This window comes from Chanodichthys erythropterus, chromosome 10, assembly GCF_024489055.1.
Source record: "Chanodichthys erythropterus isolate Z2021 chromosome 10, ASM2448905v1, whole genome shotgun sequence".
NCBI classification, from domain to species: Eukaryota; Metazoa; Chordata; class Actinopteri; order Cypriniformes; family Xenocyprididae; genus Chanodichthys; species Chanodichthys erythropterus.
This window is the reverse complement of record NC_090230.1, coordinates 14,353,644-14,374,030: the sequence shown is the minus strand read 5'-3', so window position 1 is coordinate 14,374,030 and position 20,387 is coordinate 14,353,644. Positions and strand designations below refer to the sequence as shown.

Sequence of the window (20,387 nt, the reverse complement as noted above, 5' to 3'; positions counted from 1 at the left end):
ATACAAATGCTGACTGAGATATCTTACAATAGTTCCTCTTCATATTCTCAGAAGAGTTTGACTAAAAGATGTCAAAGGATTTGCAGCTCTCAAAAAGACATTCTAAGGGTGCATAAAATTGGCCACTCCTTTTGTTTTATTTTGACTACTTTGTCGTATTATTATTCTTTTGTAGGCTTTGTGTTACGTTCACCCTGTTTGGACCATTTCCCGCCACTAGTTTGTTACCTTAGTTACTGATCACCTTCATTATCACCACCAGCTGTGTTCAATCACCCACCTAGTTTGTCTGTGTATTTAAGCCCTGTGTTTTCAGTTCAGTATTGTCTGGTATCGTTTGTGCTATGTGTGGTTGTGTTTCCTGTTCATCAGTTTGTGGATTTCTTAAAAGACTGTTATTCTTGAATCTTCCTTGTTGTGCATTTGTATATAACCATACCTGTAATACTTTGAGCTAAAGAAGCTGAATTTATAATACCATATTTGCCTGATTTTATTCCTAATATTGACCAATGGTTTTGCAATGTTTAGTCTTTTCTCATTTAAATTGATATGAGCCACTTGAATAAATGAAAATTAAAGATGTAACCAAAATGGCCACCAAGTGAACTAATGTAAAATTACTTTTGTGCCTCCCATGTAATATTGTCATTATATATGGTTGACAATGAGGACTCTTTGAATACATGATGCTTGCCATGTGATACTTTATTGAAAGTTACATACGTAAGAATTTAAGAACTTAACTCACTTCACATTAGTTATGTTGTCGATCCATTCAAGATATGGTGAAATCTTAGTATACACATTAGGATAGTCAGGTGAATTGCAGAGCTTTTCATATGCAAATGATGTGACACCAACTGCAGTGTTTCCACAAACCAAAGGACCTCCTGAATCGTACTGTGAAGAAACAGAGATCAACACATCACTAAAGTGCATACTGTATCAGTTTAAACTTAAGTTCAGAAATTAACATAACTATTAAAGTGTGTGAATCATCTTTGTACATACATTGCAGAATCCACCATGGCCATATGTGCACATCATCTGTGATTCTTTGTAGTGGTACTTTCCCCATTTATTGCTACATTCTGTGTTGTTCATTATATACACATTTGCCTCCATTAGACGATTAGTCGGTAGGCTATTAATCATCTCTCCTCCCCAGCCGGCAACACTACAGACAGTATCTGTTCCCATGTCTTCATCTTTCTTTGGTAAGGATATCCATTTAACATTTTTCTTTGGTTCGACTTTTTCCTGTAGCTGTAATTCAAAAACACAACCGTTAATAATAAAAGATTTAATCATCAAGACTGAACTTCAGTTGATTATACTGCTGTTTGTGAGGTTAAAGCCCTGAAGGCCAAGGTGAATTTTCTTGCATATTTTATGCATGTTTTACTTTAAGTGCCTCATAAAGTGCCCCTGTTTTGCTATACTGCTTGTATCACAATGTATAAGTGCTGAGAAAGCTCCCAGAGTTGAAATTAAGATATGGTAATAGGCATTTAATTTCTAACTATAGACCAATCACAGCATACTACTGTAGGCGTTTGACCAATCAGAGTAGAGAAGACTCACGGAAAGGAGTTTAAAGAGAGAAAATCTTTGAACGAAACATTTTCACACTCTGAGAAATGTGATATGCCATGTATATTATGAGAAAATTAAAGTGTTTTTGATATATGTAAAAGGAGACCTCCAAAACAAAATTAGCAACCTTAAAAACTGCATTACCGGAGCACTTTTAAAAAGCCTATTTCCTACACTATTATTTTTTTCTTTCTGCTGTGTATAGAAATGACAATGAATTTATCAATGATCTTTCAGATATTCTGCATTTTACCCTTTTTTCTTTCTTTTTTCCCCTACACATAGCAAAAACAAAGAAAAAAAGTAGGACATAGACTCTTTTTTGGCATTTTTCTATACGTTAGAAAAAAATTTAATCCTTTCTGTTATTTCTTACAGCAAGTAATTGCAAAATAAATTTAAATGTCACATTTTAGCTACTGTTTCCTGATCAGAAACTATTTGAATAACTAAAAACTAAAAATATTACAGGTTGTCACCTTCAAAAGCATGATGTCATTCCGATAAGGATTGAATAAATTTTCTGGATGCGGTTTGTAGGACAGCACATCGATGCGATCTGAACTCTTGCTTAAGTCATGAGCACCAACCGCAACCGTCAGAACCTCTTTTCTGTTAAAAGAGAAAGTCATGATGGTCATTTATGTCATATGATACACTGTGTGGTTGCACTGCAGTCGTTGTGTCAGTCAAAAATGTTTCCTAAACAAGCTCTTACCCATTCCAGCAATGTGCGGCAGTCAAGACAAACTCATCAGAAATGAGGAATCCACCACAGATATGATTCCTGTTCTTCTGAAGAGAAACCATGTAAGGTCTGGAGTGAGGTTTGGCTTCTGTACCGTTCACTATACCAACATTCACATGAGCTGAGAGAAAGAGAGATAGTGCTGTCAGTCAACTTATTCAGCACATAAAATTAAACATCATCTTAAAAATCATCATAATATACTGTTATATAATCACCAGTCTCACCAGTGAAGGTCAGGTGTGGCAGCAGAGAGGCCAGCAGGAGCAGAGAGATGTTGATGGTCATGATGAAGATGACACTGATTTCTCATGGCAAAACACTGTATAAATATACTGTAAATGGGGGTGGAGTCACTAGAGTCTTTATTCTTCTTGCGGTATGAGTAACAGAGTGATGAAAAGATAATGTTCCTGTTAATCTTTCCAGTCTTGCATTCAGTCTAATGATAGACGATAAGAATTAGACATGTATGCATGCATTTTGGTACTGGAATATTTTACAGCTCAGAATATAGCTGGTATGCAGTTTGTGACCCTTAAAAACAATATCATTCCAAATATCGTACCAAATCATTTTGATCCAGGATATACAAGGATTATCCTTACAATTAGTTGTCATTATGGCTGAAAGACCTTCTATGTCAGCGTTTCTCAAAGTGTGGGGAGCGCCCCACTGGTGGGGAATAGAGACATGACAAGTGGGGCACGGCAAACGGGAGAGAAATTTGGTCATTTTTATCTCTACTAATTATTCATCTCTATGAATTCCTTTATTTATTGACCATACACTAAAAACAAAACAGCGGCACATTTAAATGCAAGCCTTACTTAAAACAACATTAGACTGCAAAGAAAATGTCACGTGGCACCATAGTAGTCTACGAGAATGATTTAACGTTAACGTCGGCATGTTAATTGAAGCAAACACAAGCTTTAATGTGGAGAGGTGGTAGCGGGTATAAAAGGTAGCAATGGATAAGTTTGTGACATGGAATGATAAGAAAACTGGAGATTCGACACCAGCAGAGAAAACCAAGACAGACAGTGGACCTAATCAACCAAAAAGCCAGCCGAAAAGAAAATATGATGAGGCATATCTTGGTCTTGTATTTACGGTTGTTGCGGTGGGGGCCGATGAGAGAGCTGTGTGTGTTCTCTGCCTCAAAACATTAGCAGCAGATAGCATGAGGCCCATCAAATTAAGATGACATTTAGAGACAAAACACCCCGAACACATTAATAAGTCGGTTGACTTCTTCCAAAGAAAACTCTCGGAATACCGTCAACAAGAAAGTCGAATGCTAAAATCTACAGCAGTTAATAGAAATGCACAAATGGCGTCTTTCAAAGTTGCGTACAGGATTGCCCAGTGCAAGAAACCACATACGATAGCCGAGCAGCTCATTCCCCCCGCTGCTCAGGACATGGTGTCAATTATGCTGGAAGAGACAAGCACTGCCAAATTGAAAGCTATATCCCTGTCAAACGACACAGTTGCACGACGAATACACGACATTTCAGATGAAATCGAGGAACAACTCGTGGAAAAACTCAGAGACACACGATTTGCACTGCAAGTAGATATGGCTACTGTCAGCAATCAAGATTGTTTGTTCATTTCATATGTCCGCTTTGTATATTCTGAGTCACTGAGAGAGGATTTGCTGTTTTGCAGATATGTCCAAACTAGGGCGACAGCTGATGAACTCTTTAAGATTCTTGACAGTTATCTCATAGAACATGATCTGAAATGGGAAAACTGTTTAGGCTTTTGCTCCGATGGTGCTCAGACCATAGCAGGAAGAAGGAAAGGAATGCAGGCACTTATAAAGCGGGTCGCTCAACAAGCGCAATGGACACACTGTGTTATTCACAGGGAGGCGCTCGCGTCAAAGCAGCTCAGCCCCGAACTAAACAAGGACTTGACGGACGTTGTAGCTGTGGTCAATTTAATCAAAACCCGACCCTTGAAAGCGCGAATGTTCTCCACACTTTGTGAGGAGATGGGAGCTGATCATACAGCTGTGTTATTTCACAGCGAGGCAAGGTGGCTGTCCCGAGGCAAAGTGTTGTCGCGAGTTTTTGAGCTTAGAGCAGAGATTAGGGCCTTTTTGGAAGAGGAACGCATGTATGACACTGCAGGCAAGTTCAGTGATGAACAATTTCTGATGAAACTGGCCTATCTTAGCGATGTATTTGGAAAGCTGAACGAATTAAATATTCAACTTCAAGGCAGAGACAAGCATCTACCTCACCTAGCAGACAAGATCACTGCATTCATCCGAAAGCTCGAGGTATGGGGCAGGCACCTTGAGCAAAGAAGTACTGATGCCTTTGAGAAATTGCTGAAACCAGTACTTCTGAAGCCACCACAGTGATCCCATGTATCAAACAGCACATCTCTACATTGACAGAATTGTTTAAAAAATACTTTCCAAACAACATCGTCCAGTATGACTGGATTATCGATCCATTCAATACAGCAGGTTGGTATTTTAATTTTATTGACTTGATTTTTTTTATTGTAGTCATATATTGTTAATTTATTTTTAATGTATGTTATCTTTAATGTATGTCTTAAAAAGACTGTTGTCAATTCATATTCTATCTGCAGCACCTGCAGATTTCAGCCCTGCAGAAGAGGACCGATTCGTTGAGATGACGAGCGACTCCACTCTTAGGCTGAGGTTCCCTTTAGTGGGAACTATCGACCCTACGTCGAATGACGTGATGGTAACCCTCTGTGTTTTGTGTTCGTGAAGCACCTCTGTATCCAACCAATGAGAAAGACGTGACGTCAGAGGCGGGTGACGTCACAGATCAGGAAGCTATAAAGCATACCCGGAACAAAGCAAGCTAGCTTCTGTTGTCTTCAGCAAGTGCTATCTGTATCTGTCTGTCTTATTTATTGTTGTATTGTCTATCATACACGCTGTGGTCTCTTCGTTCGAGGACAAGAGTTCCCAAGCACAAATAAGACATATATATATATATATATATATATATATATATATATATATATATATATATATATATATATATATATATATATATATATATATAAGAATGGCGGAAAAGCAGCAGTTTAAGAAGTGTGCTCCTCCTTGTCCGCGTTTCATTGTGGAAGGAGACACACACGAGATGTGCGTCAGATGCCTGGGGGTTGAGCATGCACAGGCGGCTCTCGAGGGAGCTGTAGAAAAATTAAATATTGACTGGCCCGCGGAGAGACCTGATAGTAAACCAAAAAGCAAGCTAGACGAAAGGTTTCTCCCTGCACGGTCACTACCCCAGCATCGGGGTCTGCCGTTTTTTCCCGAGGTGTCGAGGTCGTGGAAGAGACCGGTCCAGTATCGGCTATACAGTCCACAGACATCTCTGTATAGTAATATTGTTGGCCTAAAACATTATGGCTATGGGGCGATGCCTCGGATCGAAGAGACGCTTGCGAGCCATCTCTTGCCCGAGTCGGCATCGTCCCTCAAGACCCCGACGTTGCCCACCAAGCCCCTAAAGACAACTTCCAGCTTGGTGGGCAAGGGTTATTCGGCAGCAGGTCAGGCGGCTGCATGCCTTCATACTATGTCAATCTTACAGGCATATCAAGCCGATCTGCTGGGGGAAATTGATGAGAGTGGGGAAGTGTCCTTTGAGGCAATTCATGAGCTAAGAAAGGCGACAGATCTAGCTCTCCGGGCCACCAAGGAGACGGCCAAGTCCATCGGCCGCTCTATGGCAGCCCTGGTGGCCACGGAGAGGCATCTTTGGCTCAACCTCTCTGATATTAAAGAAAGAGACAAGAACACGCTCATGGACGCGCCGCTGTCTCCTGCTGACCTGGTCGTCGACAGGTTTCAGGAGACACGGAAACAAACAGCGGCTTTCTCAAAAAGTATTCCCGCCGCTCTCATCCCCCCGAGGCTGCTGGGCGGGAGCAGCTTCTGTCGACAGCCAGCTCCTCAGCGCACAGGACGCAACAGAAGGCCAGTGTCGCCTCCCGTGCTCCCCCACAAAAATCTTGGGGACCGAGTCGGGCGGCACAGGCGAAGCCTTCCGGGGTTAGGACGGATCTGAGGACAGTCATTATCTCCCGGAAGACGTCCTGGCATCTATGATGCAGGATCTCTCGAGGGCAGCCCCCTCCGGGGCGATTCGGATATCGGGTCCTCCCCGTTGCCCTCAGGGCACCGTCCTGTCAACCCTGCCACCCAGTGTGCGTCAGGGCACAGCGGTCTCTGTCGATCCTCCGAGGAGGGTCGGTCAGCACGTAATTCGTTTGTCTGCCGGTGCGCCACATCAGATAGACGAGCCAAGTGCTCAAAAAACACCAGAGACCAGTCTCGAGAGACTGGTTCCATTAGTAGAATATTTGGAAGAATGGAAAAGTCTCCCGAACATTTCAAAGTGGGTGCTGCTCATGATAGAACAGGGGTACAGAATTCAGTTTGGTTCTCGACCACCCAAGTTCAAAGGGGTGCTTCCCACAGTGGTAACCCCAGAGCAGTCTCTGGTGATGGAACAGGAGGTTACGACGCTTTTGCAAAAAGGGGCTATAGAAAGGGTTTCCCCTCTCAGCAAAATGTCGGGCTTTTACAGCCGCTACTTCATTGTTCCGAAGAAGGATGGAGGGTTGCGTCCGATCATAGATTTACGTGTGCAAAATCGATCCGTAAAGAAGCTGAAGTTCAAAATGCTTACACCCAGACAGATCATCCCTCAGATCAGGTCCGAGGACTGGTTTGTAGCGATAGATCTGAAAGACGCATACTTCCATGTATCCATCCATCCTTCTCACAGGAAGTTCCTCAGGTTTGCTTTCGGGGGCGAAGCTTACCAATACAGGGTTCTTCCCTTCGGCCTATCCCTCTCACCCCACACGTTCACGAAGTGCGTGGATGCAGCACTGGCTCCGCTGAGACTCCAGGGCATCCGTGTACTGAACTATATCGACGATTGGTTGATACTAGCTCAAACAGAACAATTAGCAGTTCAACATCGAGATGTTGTCCTGTCACACATGAAAAGGCTTAAGCTGAGGCTCAACACCAAAAAGAGTGTGCTGGTCCCGAGTCAGGTTGCAAACTATCTAGGAGTAATCTGGGATTCCACCACGATGCAGGCGCAGTTGTCCCCTGCTCGTGTGAGTTCCATTCTCTGGGCTGTGAATGGGGTGAAATTAGGCCAGTCACTCACTGTAAAACAGTTTCAGAGACTGTTGGTTCTGATGGCAGCCGCGTCCACCGTTATTACTTTTGGCCTCCTGCACATGAGACCCTTACAGTGGTGGCTCAGGACCAAGCGGTTTCCCCCGAGGGGAAATCCTTTTTGCATGATCAAAGTCACGCGGCGATGCCTTCGTGCTCTGGTCATGTGGAAAAAGCCTTGGTTCCTATCCCAGGGACCCGTGCTGGGGACTTCTGGTCGTCGTATAATGCTTACGACAGATGCTTTCCTCATGGGCTGGGGGGCGATCATGAGTGGTCGCTCGGCTCAGGGTCTCTGGGAGGACCATCAGCGCTCCTGGCACATAAATCTGCTGGAGATGATGGCGGTGTTTCTTGCATTGAAACACTTCCTCCCAGACCTGAGAGATCACCATGTGTTGGTCCGCACGGACAACACTGCGGTGGTCTCGTACATCAACCATCAGGGGGGTTTGCAGTCTCGCCTGTTATCAAAGTTGGCCAGTCGCATCCTCCTCTGGTCCCAGGGAAAGCTCCTCTCGCTAAAAGCAGCTTACATCCCCAGGCGGTTGAATGTGGGAGCGGACGCCCTGTCGAGGCAGGGCGCGAGACCGGGGGAATGGAAACTCCACACCGAGGTGGTGGAGTTGGTATGGAAAACTTTCGGTCGAGCTCAAGTCGATCTATTTGCCACAGAGGAGTCAGCTCAGTGCCCTCTGTGGTATTCCCTACTGCACCCGGCACCTCTAGGGCTGGACGCTATGCTACAGACGTGGCCGAGGCTGCTCCCGGGAGTTCTGGAGAAGGTCCGCCAGGAGAAGGTCGACCTAATATTGGTGGCCCCTTACTGGCTGACCAGGATATGGTTTTCAGACATAATGTCACTACTAAGCGGCTCTCCCCTAGAGCTTTCTCTCAGACAAGACCTCTTGTCTCAAGCGGGCGGTACAATTCTCCATCCCCGTCCAGAAATGTGGAAACTGTGGGCCTGGCCTCTGATGGGGCAGGGCTCAAAGAATCTGGTCTCCCAACCGAGGTTGTGGAGACCATACTTCACTCCAGACCTCCCTCCACGAGGAAGTTGTATTCATATAAATGGAAATTGTTCGCTACATGGTGTGAACAACGTAATTTGGACCCTGTCCAGTCTCCTATCAGCTATGTGCTACAGTTCCTTCAAGAAAAGTTTTCAAAAGTTTTCAGAAGGCTCTGTGGATGCTTACATCCACAGAGCTGCCCTGTGGAGAAAAACAGATCAGTTATTTGTGTGTTATGGGTCCCCTAAGAGAGGCATCCAAGCAGAGGATGAGTAAGTGGGTGGTTGAGGCCATCTCACTAGCGTATGAAGCCCATGTCCCTTAATCGTGCGTGCTCATTCCACGAGAGGTATGGCTGCATCTAAAGCGCTCTTGTCCGGAGTCTCTCTGGACGACATATGTGGTGCGGCATTTATAATCTCAACCTAAATGTTACTCCGGGTGCCAGAGTTCTACAAGACAACAGCCAGGCACTCGGAGACACGGCGTAGTTGGGATAGCGTTCCCATCACGTCATTCGACATAGCGTTGATAGTTCCCACGAAAGGGAACGTCTCGGGTTACGAGTGTAACCCCTGTTCCCTGAGTAAGGGAACGAGACGCTACGTCACATTGCCGTACCTCCTACATACCTGGAGCACTTGCTTCAGACATATTACAGAAGCTAGCGTGCTTTGTTCCGGGTATGCTTTATAGCTTCCTGATCCGTGACGTCACCCGCCTCTGACGTCACGTCTTTCTCATTGGTTGGATACAGAGGTGCTTCACGAACACAAAACACAGAGGGTTCCCATCACGTCACTCAACGTAGCGTCTCGTTCCCTTACTCAGGGAACAGGGGTTACACTCGTAACCCGAGACGTTTCCATTTCAGACACTGAGTGAATTCTGGCTTGGAGTGGAGAAAGAGTATCCACTCATTGGGCAAGGGAGTCTGACCATTCTTTTTCCTTTTGCTTATCTCTGTGAGATGGGATTTTCAGCGGTTGCTTCGCTGAAAACAAAATACAGATCTCATCTTAAAGGGTTACTTCAGGATTTAGCATTAAGCTTTGTATTAGTAGAATACCACTAGTATTTTCGAATTAGCGTGCTTTCCCCCTTCATATCAGCCCGAGATGAGAGATTTATGCAGTTTTATTCTGTAAAAAAGCCTCCGATGACGCAAAAATCGTCATTTTGCGTCATCGGAGGCTTTTTTGGCCAGAGGGTCAAAACTACAGCAAGTAATAGCAGGTAGTTCCGCATTTTTTCACCACGCCCATACATATGCGCGTTTGTGGTTACTCACGGACATAGATCAGGCCAGGCTGTTTGTCCTCTGGGAAAGTGAATATAGATGTTATCGCGGTGTCCTTCAGAATGGTTCTCTTCATTGCAAAGATATTTGGTTCGTAGTCCTTGTGCTTGAAATGGAGACTACATATTCTGCGTTTTTTTAGGTTTTCTATAACGGTGTCATCTCCAAACTTCGGGTGTTTGATGGCCCGCAGCCACTGTTTACATCGCTCCAAATCTTTAACTTAATCGGTAAATGATGGAAACTTACTTGTCCTTTCCTGGTTTTGGGTGTACATCCAGGTACAAAGCAATTTAGCACCATTTCGCTGTAAATGTATGAACTAACTCACGATTTATTTGTTTGAATCTTCCTGAATACCGCCTGTAACCGCTAGGCGTGGTTTGGGCGTGGCCTCGCAAGGGCAGCAAAACAAGTGCATTATGGGAGTTGTTGTCTTTCATCCACATTAGTCAAAAATACATTTTCTGCCTTTTCTCAGTCTAGAAAGCTCCAAATTCAAAAATAATTTCACATTTCTACTACATAAATGACCAATTTTGAATACACATTCATCTTTCCAGGGGTGAAGTACCCCTTTAAGATTGAACATGACTTGAGAGTGGCAGTATCAAGCCTACAACCTCGCTTTGAAAAGATGTGAACTACAAAACAGGCTCATTGCAGCCACTAAAATAGTGAATAAGATGATATTTTTTTTTTGTAAATTTTGTTTGTTCTTTTTGCTAGCATTTTGCAAAGTGAAAAAAAGCACAACTAGTCCACACTTTAATTTTCTCTGAATTTGATGTTATCAGAGGCAAAATGTAACACTTACATTATTATTATTTTATTATGTATTATTATTTAAGTCTTCATGCAAAGTGATAATACAGTTGCACTTATTTTCTCTATTTGAAAGTTTTTAATACAGTTGATGTTAATGAAATACATTTTAACCCTTTCGCACGTAAGTTTCAAATATTCTGGCTGAGCCCCCAGCGTGAGTTTTTTTTAAGGCGACCGTTATTTAGAAGGTATCACTTTATGCTTTCCATGGTGACGCATCATTGCTTGTTACGTGACACACCGCAGCGCTGTATGACTGATGATCTGCTTTCATTAAATTTTTCCTTTTTTATTCAAAATATTCACAAATTTGTTAACTATAGCATGAAATATCTAATATTCCGATTGCCAAATATGTGCAAGTGGATGTGTTTTGCTGTTTAAACACCTTTATAACGATCATGTTAGTTGAGCATATGAGCGATGGGCGCCGCCATGTTAGTTTGCACCGCGCAGAGAATCGGATCTGTTGGATTTACAGTAAAACCCGTGAATTTATCCACTTCTCCCGAAATACATGAAAGTAAGTGTGCCGGTGAACTGGGGAAGAATAGAGTAAGCGTTTAAGTTCCTTTCACAATGTGTATCTGATATGAATTAAACAAGTTATAATGGAAAGGGTTGTTATTTCCGCTTCTATAGACATCATTGTGTATTTTACAAACTCTAAATATATTGTTTTGTTAGTACTCATGTGTATTTAAATGTCTGAAACCTGAAATGAACATTATTTGGTTGAAAACACTGCATATATGAGATATATGAAAAGCGCTGCGCGCATCCGTCTCTGGTTTAGCGCCAGTTAAAGCGCGCACGCACATTTGAATTTGGCAGTTGATCACGTAATGCACTGAACGTTCTAATCACACCGGTGTGATCGTACGCTCCTGGGACCAGCCAAGTATGATCACACCGGTGTGATCGTACGTGTTAAAGGGTTAATAAATTTTAATAGTTAAACTTACAGCCTAGTTTATTACCATTTTGTCGGGGCGATTGGGGACAGGTGGGGCTTTGAACTCTTCCCTACCTCCAAATTTCAACAGGAAAGTATGCTTTTCCCTTTCGAAAGGGAACTCTACACTATGTTTGAACGCATATGGGGAACTCCTCCTCGTGAACCGGTATCTGAAAACCTATTTATATGTTATCAAAAAACATATTATCAAATCATGACAATCCTATTGGCCAGCGACAGCCTATGATGTCATCATTGCGGAAGTATATAAGGAGCGCCTAGAGAAGCAGTCAGTATTTTTTTCGTCTTTAGGGACTGTTTTGTTTGAAAGCAAGCGTTATCAAACCGGTATTAAGGTAAGACTTCTCGAGAGGAGAAGGACCGGCAGCTGCACCTAATGGTTCAGGTCTTACTCTTGCTGAGGCAGAGTACAGTATTTGCGTCACGTATTTGTGAGCTTGTAGCAGGAATCTCATAAGTGAGAACGAGAACTTTAAAGCTTTCAGGCTTCCGTATGTTGACCGCCCGCAGTGTCTTCTGGGATTTTTAACTGTTCGATTCTCTCAAGTTTGCATTCGATGCATCCTCGATATCAAGAAAACATCCGGGTACTTTCATGTGTTCTCTGTTCTTGCATTCTTGAGAATTGAAATGAACTTCGACGGTTGATGATGATGTAGAGCAAGAACACAAGGACGCAAGATCGCTGAAGAATGCATATTGAGAAACAGCCTAGATCATGGGGTTCTCAACTGTAGCTTGTTGAAGAGTTGAAGGGGTAAAATTCCTCGGACCTTCGACGGCTGACGGGAGAGATGCTGTGTGAATATGATGATGTGTTGTCTTTGACATCATTAGATTCAGCAGCAATTGCTTTTCTTGTTCTAAGCCAAACAAGAGAGCAGGAGATGGCTGATGAGGATGAAGATGGTGAGCTTCTTGAATCCTCAAAGCCACCCTGCCCCCGCGTATATACAGCTGTGTGGGATAATGGAACGCAACTCTGGCAGACTGCAGCTGCCATTGGAGCAGGTTAAGAAAGAAACTGCTTGCGGATTGTTCGTCGAAAGGTTCCTTTTTTGCCATAATCCTCCAACCACTGTAAGCTTTCCATTCCTTCTTGATCTTCATACTGAGATCGAAAATACATGGAAGAACCTGTATTCAGCTCGTATTCATCAACATCAGCAGGTTAATTCGCTGGTGTTGATGGAGTATGGGTACGCGTCAATGCCTCCTACTGGGATAGGTGCAATTATCTCGTGATATAGGCAGGCTCCAACGCTCTATATGCGGCAGCAGGTCAGGCGGGTGTTGCTTTACGCTCAGTGTCTGTTTGTAAGCATATCATTTGGACCTGCTGGAATTGGCTTGGTCTCTTTATACTTATAAACCTTGGTTTCCTGTATAGGATGCGGTTTAAGGGCCCTGAAGTTGGCTGGAACAATATATTATTAAGGGTAGTACTTTATTTGTCCTCTTTTTTGGATGTATTGGCTTCATTCTTTGCAGAATTTACTGAAGACAGTCAAGCTACCATTCATATGTATTCAGATGTGGGCTTTAACTAAGCCGCACTGTTAGCCACCTTATGGTAAATTAGCTTTCTCCTCTGATAAATGCTGTAGTTTTGAGATTTGCTTTCATTAACTTCAGATCAATCAGTTTAAAAAAATGAATACAAAACCTGTCCTAATTTAAAGAAAACAAGTTGACAAAAAGATTTAACACAAAATCTTGGTAATAAAATAGCATAACAAGTGATTAAAGCTATTTTAGCTTAATTTTGGTAGAATGTTAATAATATAATGGCATGCAAGTAAAGCCACAATATCAACTCTGACAACACAGTTTTAAATTATTTAAATATGTCACAATACAGCCCTGACTGCACTGATCAAGCAAATAAACATGACAAACAACAGGATAAAAATGTCAAACTATTAAAAGTTTAAAACTAAATATCATTTTATTATCACTACAGCATAATCTATCTCTGTCTCCTGCTCTCTCTAACCCACATGCACACATGTACAGACTCATGCATGGAAACTTGTTATCAGTGCTGTCTGCGGTATTTATTGATAAAATAAGTTTCGCTGCTGAAAAATACATGGCGATAACAAGGCGATAACATCGCTGTCAGAGACTCTGCTGCCAAACATGCCACACAAATTCAGGAAATTCACACACGTTCTCTCTCTGTCTATGTCTCTCTCTCTGTTGAAATAAAACACTATCTTGGTGTGGTTATTTTAGTTGGACCAGTATAGGAAAAAAAAGAATCTCACTTTATTATATCATAGTTATTGCAGTTTTCAAAATGTTGTCTTTATGAATATAAGCCGTAATTGCTAATGTTAAATGACTTTAGTGCCCACCATGTAATATTTTAATTAGGCCTATATATGGTTGTGTCAATGAAGACACTTTGACTGATTGATGCATGTTATACTTTAATTAAAAAAAAGCAGGTTTTGTAAAAAAAAAAAATAGGTTTTGCTTTTTTTGTTATCTATGAAGTCACTTAAAATAGAAAACCATTATTTGGTTAGAGACTTGAGACTTCTTTTAAAAACATTATAATGGCAATGTGTTCAATCTTTTGACTGGTAGTGTAATTTAACATAGGCCTATACAAAATTTTCTTCATATCATGTGCAATAATACGTGCATGCATGAGATCACAAAAATCATGTTTTTTTTTGTCCAGAGTGGACTTTAATCCTGTTATCAGCATGATCACAGAGGGTTTTTTCACAGCCTACCTGGCTGAAAGGCCTCATTAATATGCAAGTCATTTCAGGTCATGATTATTCAATTCTTTTTTCTTCTCAGGTGAGAATCACCCATTATACATGAGGATTCATGCCTCCATGCATACTGTGTTTCTTGACCAAAAGTGTCTTAGAAAATTTAAATCTCTCTATTATTTTATATGAAGGAGTAGGAAGGATAATTTTTACTTCATTCTGAAGCAAAAACTCTAGTCTACAACCTCCAATTCACAGAATCCTTGTGAACACAGTTTTAATATATTTTTTTGGCCTTATTTCAGTGACTTAAGTTTTTTGTTTTTTCAATAACCACGCATAAACGTTATTCCTTCAAAAACACAAACGTGTACATACATGTTCCTCACATATTATTGTAGCCTAGTTTGTGCTGAATACAGTGTAATGACACAAATAACAACTGAAAAAAGCACAAATGTCAGGGCATGTCAAAACTTCTCCAGGGCCCCAAAAATCCTCAGACCCCTGAGGGTTAAAGGTGCCCTAGAACCCTTTTTCACAAGATGTAATAAAATAAAAATGGATCTTTACAAAGTGTTCGTCATGCAGCATATCAGATCATGTAAGTATGGTATTTATTTTGCAGATGTTTACATTTGATTTTGAATGAGAATGCTGTGGCTAATGGAGCTAAAGCTAACATTACACACTGTTGGAGAGATTACAGACCACAAGTAAAATAACAACATGGCTCTGGTCTCTGTGAATACAGTAAGAAATGATGGTAACTTTAACCACATTTAACAGTACATTAGCAACATGCTAACGAAACATTTAAAAAGACAATTTACAAATATCACTAAAAATATCATGTTATCATGGATCATGTCAGTTATTATCGCTCCGTCTGCCTTTTTTCGCTATTGTTCTTGCTTGCTTACCTAGTCTGATGATTCAGCTGTGCACAGATCCAGACATTCTGCCCTTGTGTAATGCCTTGAACATGAGCTGGCATATGCAAATATTGGGGGCGTACACCCCGACTGTTACGTAACAGTCAGTGTTATGTTGAGATTCGCCTGTTCTTCGGAGGTCTTTTAAACAAATGAGATTTATATAAGAAGGAGGAAACAATGGAGTTTGAAACTCAGTGTATGTCTTTTCCATGTACTGAACTCTTGTTATTCAACTATGCCAATATAAATTCAATATTTAATTCTAGGGCACCTTTAATACGCAGAAAAAAAATGTTTGTCATGGTAATCTTTAATCAAAATCTGAAAAGTTACTTCTGGTCTGGAATGGAGTTCCTTCTCAGATGACGTCAGTTTGACGGCTTGGGCTGAAAATTCTTAAACCACTCCCGTCCAACCGTTAGTCTGCTATGAACAGAGATGGAGAGAAGGAGCGCTGAAATAAAATCTGCCCTCTATTCAATATTACGTTTTACATGGAAATACGTCACAACACTGGAGAAGAGTTGTTTGCAACTTCCGGTTCATGGGGACTTTAAGCACATTTGCAGTAGCAAAGAAAGCTAAAACAATATGGCATCAGGTGTTGATTGTTTTGTAGTCATCATGAAATAGCCTGATGTCATTTTAATCTAACAGTTGTGTTGTGTAAGTGTGAACTTGTGAATATTCAGTTTGATCAATCAGTCTCACCAGTGAACATAAGGTATGGCAGTAGAGATGCCAGCAGGAGCATAGAGATGATGATGGTCATGATGAAGACAATCAGTGAGCTCTCATTGGCTAAATACGGTATAAATATAAGAGTGTGTGGAGACACTGGGCCTCATTTATCAATCTAATATAGAAACAAGCGCAAAAATCATCTTATGAGAGGGTTCACGTGTGATTTATTAAACATTCGTATGCTGGCAATCCTATCATACGAATGATCGTACGTTGATAAATGTGGCGGCTGAAAACAATCATTTAAATATCACACACCTAAAAATTCATGGTTTGGAAGCCACGCCCCTAGGGTTTACAAGATGGAGAAATGTAACCCAGCCAAGAAGATGAAGTAATCTCGTGAAAGAGAAATTCATTTTACACTAAAAGTACCCATTAACCTCGTAATTACAAACAATTGCATTAATTTATATATTTAATACTGGTAAATAAAATGAAAAATTCATAGGCCTGTAGTTCATTCCACAACAAATCATTTAAATTTAACAGTATTCAGAATAGAACAAGAATGAAAAAGAAGCTATAAAATTATATATTAAATTATAAAATAAAACATAAATTAGATTCATTATAAACAATAAAAAACAAGCCAAAATGATTGTTTTAGGCTAAAGTGAAACTGATGGGCTCACTTCTCTCATTTGGCAAGAATCCAAATATGTTTCTACTGTACATTAATTTAATAAATGAGGCACTGAGTCTTTTCTTTCTTCAGTTTATAGATGAGTACATATTGTTCTTCTTAATCTTAATGGTCTTATTTTCAGGCCACAGATTGTTTGGTATACATACATTATGTTAACTCAATATTTTACAATTCATAACCTGTCGTGTCACTGTCGTGACTGTAGAATATGAAAGCATATGAAAGAATATGTCATAATACGAATAAATATTTACATGTGTATTTTTGTGCATATTCAGCTTGCATTTATTCCCAGTTCATACTTCATTCTATGACAATATTTTTTTTTGACAATCATTTATTTTGATTATTCCCCCAAAAAATTTATTCAGACTCATTTATTAAAATTGTGCAAGTAATGACACGTGAAAGACTTTATGTGTAATAATTAGCCTACATTATTTTATACGCTTTTCATAAACTTGATTTATTACATGAAACAGTGCAAAAATAGTTGGGTCAGCTGGGACGCTTTTTTTTTTTTTACCACCTTTTGACCACAAGATGTCGATAGTGTGCACCGTGTTGAAAATCTTCGAGTAATGAACCTGTTTATGATACACTTGAGGGGAAGCCTCGGTGCTTCACAAAGATTTCGCCATCACTAGCTTCAGGACTCGCACCGATCGTCATCAGGTCAGTTCACTGTCCAGTTAAAGGGTTAGTTCCCCCCAAAATGAAAATAATGTCATTTATTACTCGCCCTCATGTTGTTCTCCTACGGTGGCCGAGAGAGCTCAACGCGCTGCAAATAAAGAAAACATCATCAGTTTGACAACGCATGCGCTGCAAACTCCACAACACTTACAAATAGTGAAACGCGCTGCAAATAAAGAAAACGTGGAGTTTGCAGCGCATGTGTTGTTAAACTGATGAAGATGTTTTCTTTATTTGCAGCGCGTTGAGCTCTCTCGGCCACCGTATTCTTCACCCCTAAGAACTTTGTTCATCTTCTGAACACAAATTAAGATATTTTTGATTAAATCCGATGGCTCAGCGAGGCCTGCATAGACAGCAATGGTACTTCTCTCATGATCCATAAAGGTAGGCTACTAGAAACATATTTAAATAAGTTAATGTGAGTACATTGTTTATATCTTAATGTTATGTGACAATAATATTTTTTTGTGTGCCAAAAAGCAAAACTTTAATTTCTCTGCTCGAGACTGACACCTACAGACTGTTTTAAACGTTGAATTATAATTATTAAAACCAAACATTTTAAAATAATATTTAGTAATTATTGTCATATTTTATATTACAATATTGTATATATTATATTTTACACAAGCACAATGATATAACTATTACAATTATTTTGTGTAGTTTTTATATAGGATTCAAGTGGCTTTATTGTCATGGTAAAAAAAAAAAAAGAAGATATATATAAATGTGTACAGATAAATTTAAAGTACATATATATTTAAGTACAGTCTGCTCTTGTCTTTCTCTGTCCATCTAGATGCAGCTGTTGACATCAGTAATGACAGGTAAGTGATGCTGTTATGGATGTTTCCCTCAACGAAGAGAGCTTGATGATTTCTACACACACAGACGGTTCCCTCTTCTAAACTCTTTGAAAACCTGTTCATTGAACAGTCTGTTCATATAGATCACAACCCTGAAAATGGAAGTCAGTGGGGTCCAAAAAACATTAGACCACATAAAATGAGCTTAAAATGAACAGAAAAAAACAAACCAAAAAAAGATATTTTTTCAAAATATCTTCTTTTATGTTGGATGAACAGTCCCTTTAAAGGCAATCAGAATAATATATTACCTTTTGTCTTGATGAATAAAAATATCTTAAAACATAATCAGACATTATAAATGAAACTCAGACAAATGAAAACTGGAATAAAATGTATATTTTTATTATTTTCAGACTTTTGCAGCCAAATAGCAACATTTTGAGAGATTTGAGATTTGATTGTAGTTTAGATTGAAAAATCTTAAACTAAAGCAGTATTTGATAGTTTTAGTTTTTCAGTATATCGTTTTTATTTTAAAAGTTAATTTTAGTGAATCAAAGTTGATTTTAAGTCTCTTTTTTTTAAATGTTAATGAAACATTTACATGTTTTAAAAAATAAATGGAAATAAATGCATTTTAATAGGAACAGAAGTAAATATAGAGTAATTTCAGCACTTTTGACTCCATATATTTGCTATTCTGTGTAATTAAAAATGCTTAATTATTTAATAATTTAATATTTTTAATTATTTTACTGAGTTTTTATGTTTAACATGCAGATTTTGATTATTGAAGCACAAATAAGCACATTACAGAGCTTCTGTTTTATTAATTTCCGGTTTATGAGGTTAATATCACTGCAATACCTGTTATAAATATTAATTGTTGTATTTTAGTAAATTAATCATTTTCACTGCTCAATCACCAGTATTTACATGATCATGTGCAAATTGTTTCAGGTTTAGAAGTGATTTCAGACATGTTTTTTATGCATACAAGCATTTAAGTAATTTTTATTTTATTATTTTATTTTTTTTTATTTCATTTTATTTTTTATGTTCATATTTTATTGTTTTATTTTATTTTATGCACAATGTAATTAAATTGGATTGGCTGATTTTTTTTATGCATACAAGCATTAAAGTAATTTTTATTTTATTTCATTTTATTTTTTATGTTTATATTTTATTTTATTTTATTTTATTGTTTTATTTTATTTTATTTTATGCACAATGTAATTAAATTGGATTGGCTGATTTTTTTTATGCATACAAGCATTAAAGTAATTTTTATTTTATTATTTTATTTTATTTTATGCACAATGTAATTAAATTGGATTGGCTGAGTGCTGAAGAAGGAACACAGACTTGCCGTACACCTTTACCAATATTAAAGCAGTTTGTTTCCTCGTTCTGCTTCCATCGATCCATCTGTGACTTCCACATATATAATCAGCATGAAGTTTCTTCCATTCCACGTTGTTGCTGTTGTCAAGAGACTCTGATCTTCTGCCAGGAACATCAGACCAATCTTCTGCTTTCCAGAATCAGGTGGTTTGTCTTCGTCTGGCATCTCAGCTGAGACCTGTCCACTATGGGTGACCCTGGCAGTAGCTGTGCAGTAGCAGTGGCGTAGCTCTCAGCATCACTGATGCACACAAGCCCTCACAGCATGTCAAGCTGCAAACCGTGTGAGGGACCCTAACCTACCCTAACTTAACTCTTTAAAAGCAACCGCATATCAACCAACCACACAAAACCTCCTAACAACCATGAAGCAATGCTCGAAAAACCTCACAGAAGAGCCCAGAAACCGCACAGCAACACAATAACAACCGCTCAGAAAACCTTGGCAAACGCATGTCAACACCAGAGCCACCCGAAACATCCCGACAAGCACGTAGCAAAAGACTTCGAAGAACCGCAGATCAGTGTGTTGACAGTCACCAAAACATCCTTGCAACCACACAGCAATGTGCTAAAAATGTTCTTGACACAATAAAAAAACTTACTCAAACTAAAACTTAACTTTAAAAACTGAAACGTACTCATAAAACTATACAGCGGCTCTTCACTGATGTCCACATGGACACGAGGAGCGAAGCTTCTGCTGGATGTGGAGAAGCTCTCAGTGACG

General features: G+C 39.8%; 1 protein-coding gene across 1 annotated transcript; it reads right to left on the bottom strand.

The window, feature by feature from the left end:
* Positions 1 to 747: 747 nt before the first annotated feature.
* Positions 748 to 2,694, bottom strand: LOC137028132 (granzyme G-like). The gene is made up of 5 exons (XM_067396896.1): positions 2,575 to 2,694; positions 2,318 to 2,468; positions 2,079 to 2,211; positions 1,015 to 1,269; positions 748 to 903 (listed from the first exon to the last, which is right to left on the bottom strand). Exons 1-5 carry the CDS (start codon positions 2,633 to 2,635, stop codon positions 748 to 750), a joined length of 756 nt encoding a protein of 251 aa, XP_067252997.1. The 5' UTR covers positions 2,636 to 2,694.
* Positions 2,695 to 20,387: the final 17,693 nt, after the last annotated feature.

Excerpts from the sequence above, each read along its gene's own strand:
- LOC137028132 (XM_067396896.1), bottom strand. The coding sequence starts at position 2,635 with ATGACCATCAACATCTCTCTGCTCCTGCTGGCCTCTCTGCTGCCACAC. Across the intron at positions 2,469-2,574 it reads GCCACACCTGACCTTCACTG|CTCATGTGAATGTTGGTATA; the intron begins GTGAGACTGGTG and ends TCTTTCTCTCAG. Across the intron at positions 1,270-2,078 it reads ATGACATCATGCTTTTGAAG|CTACAGGAAAAAGTCGAACC; the intron begins GTGACAACCTGT and ends TTTGAATTACAG.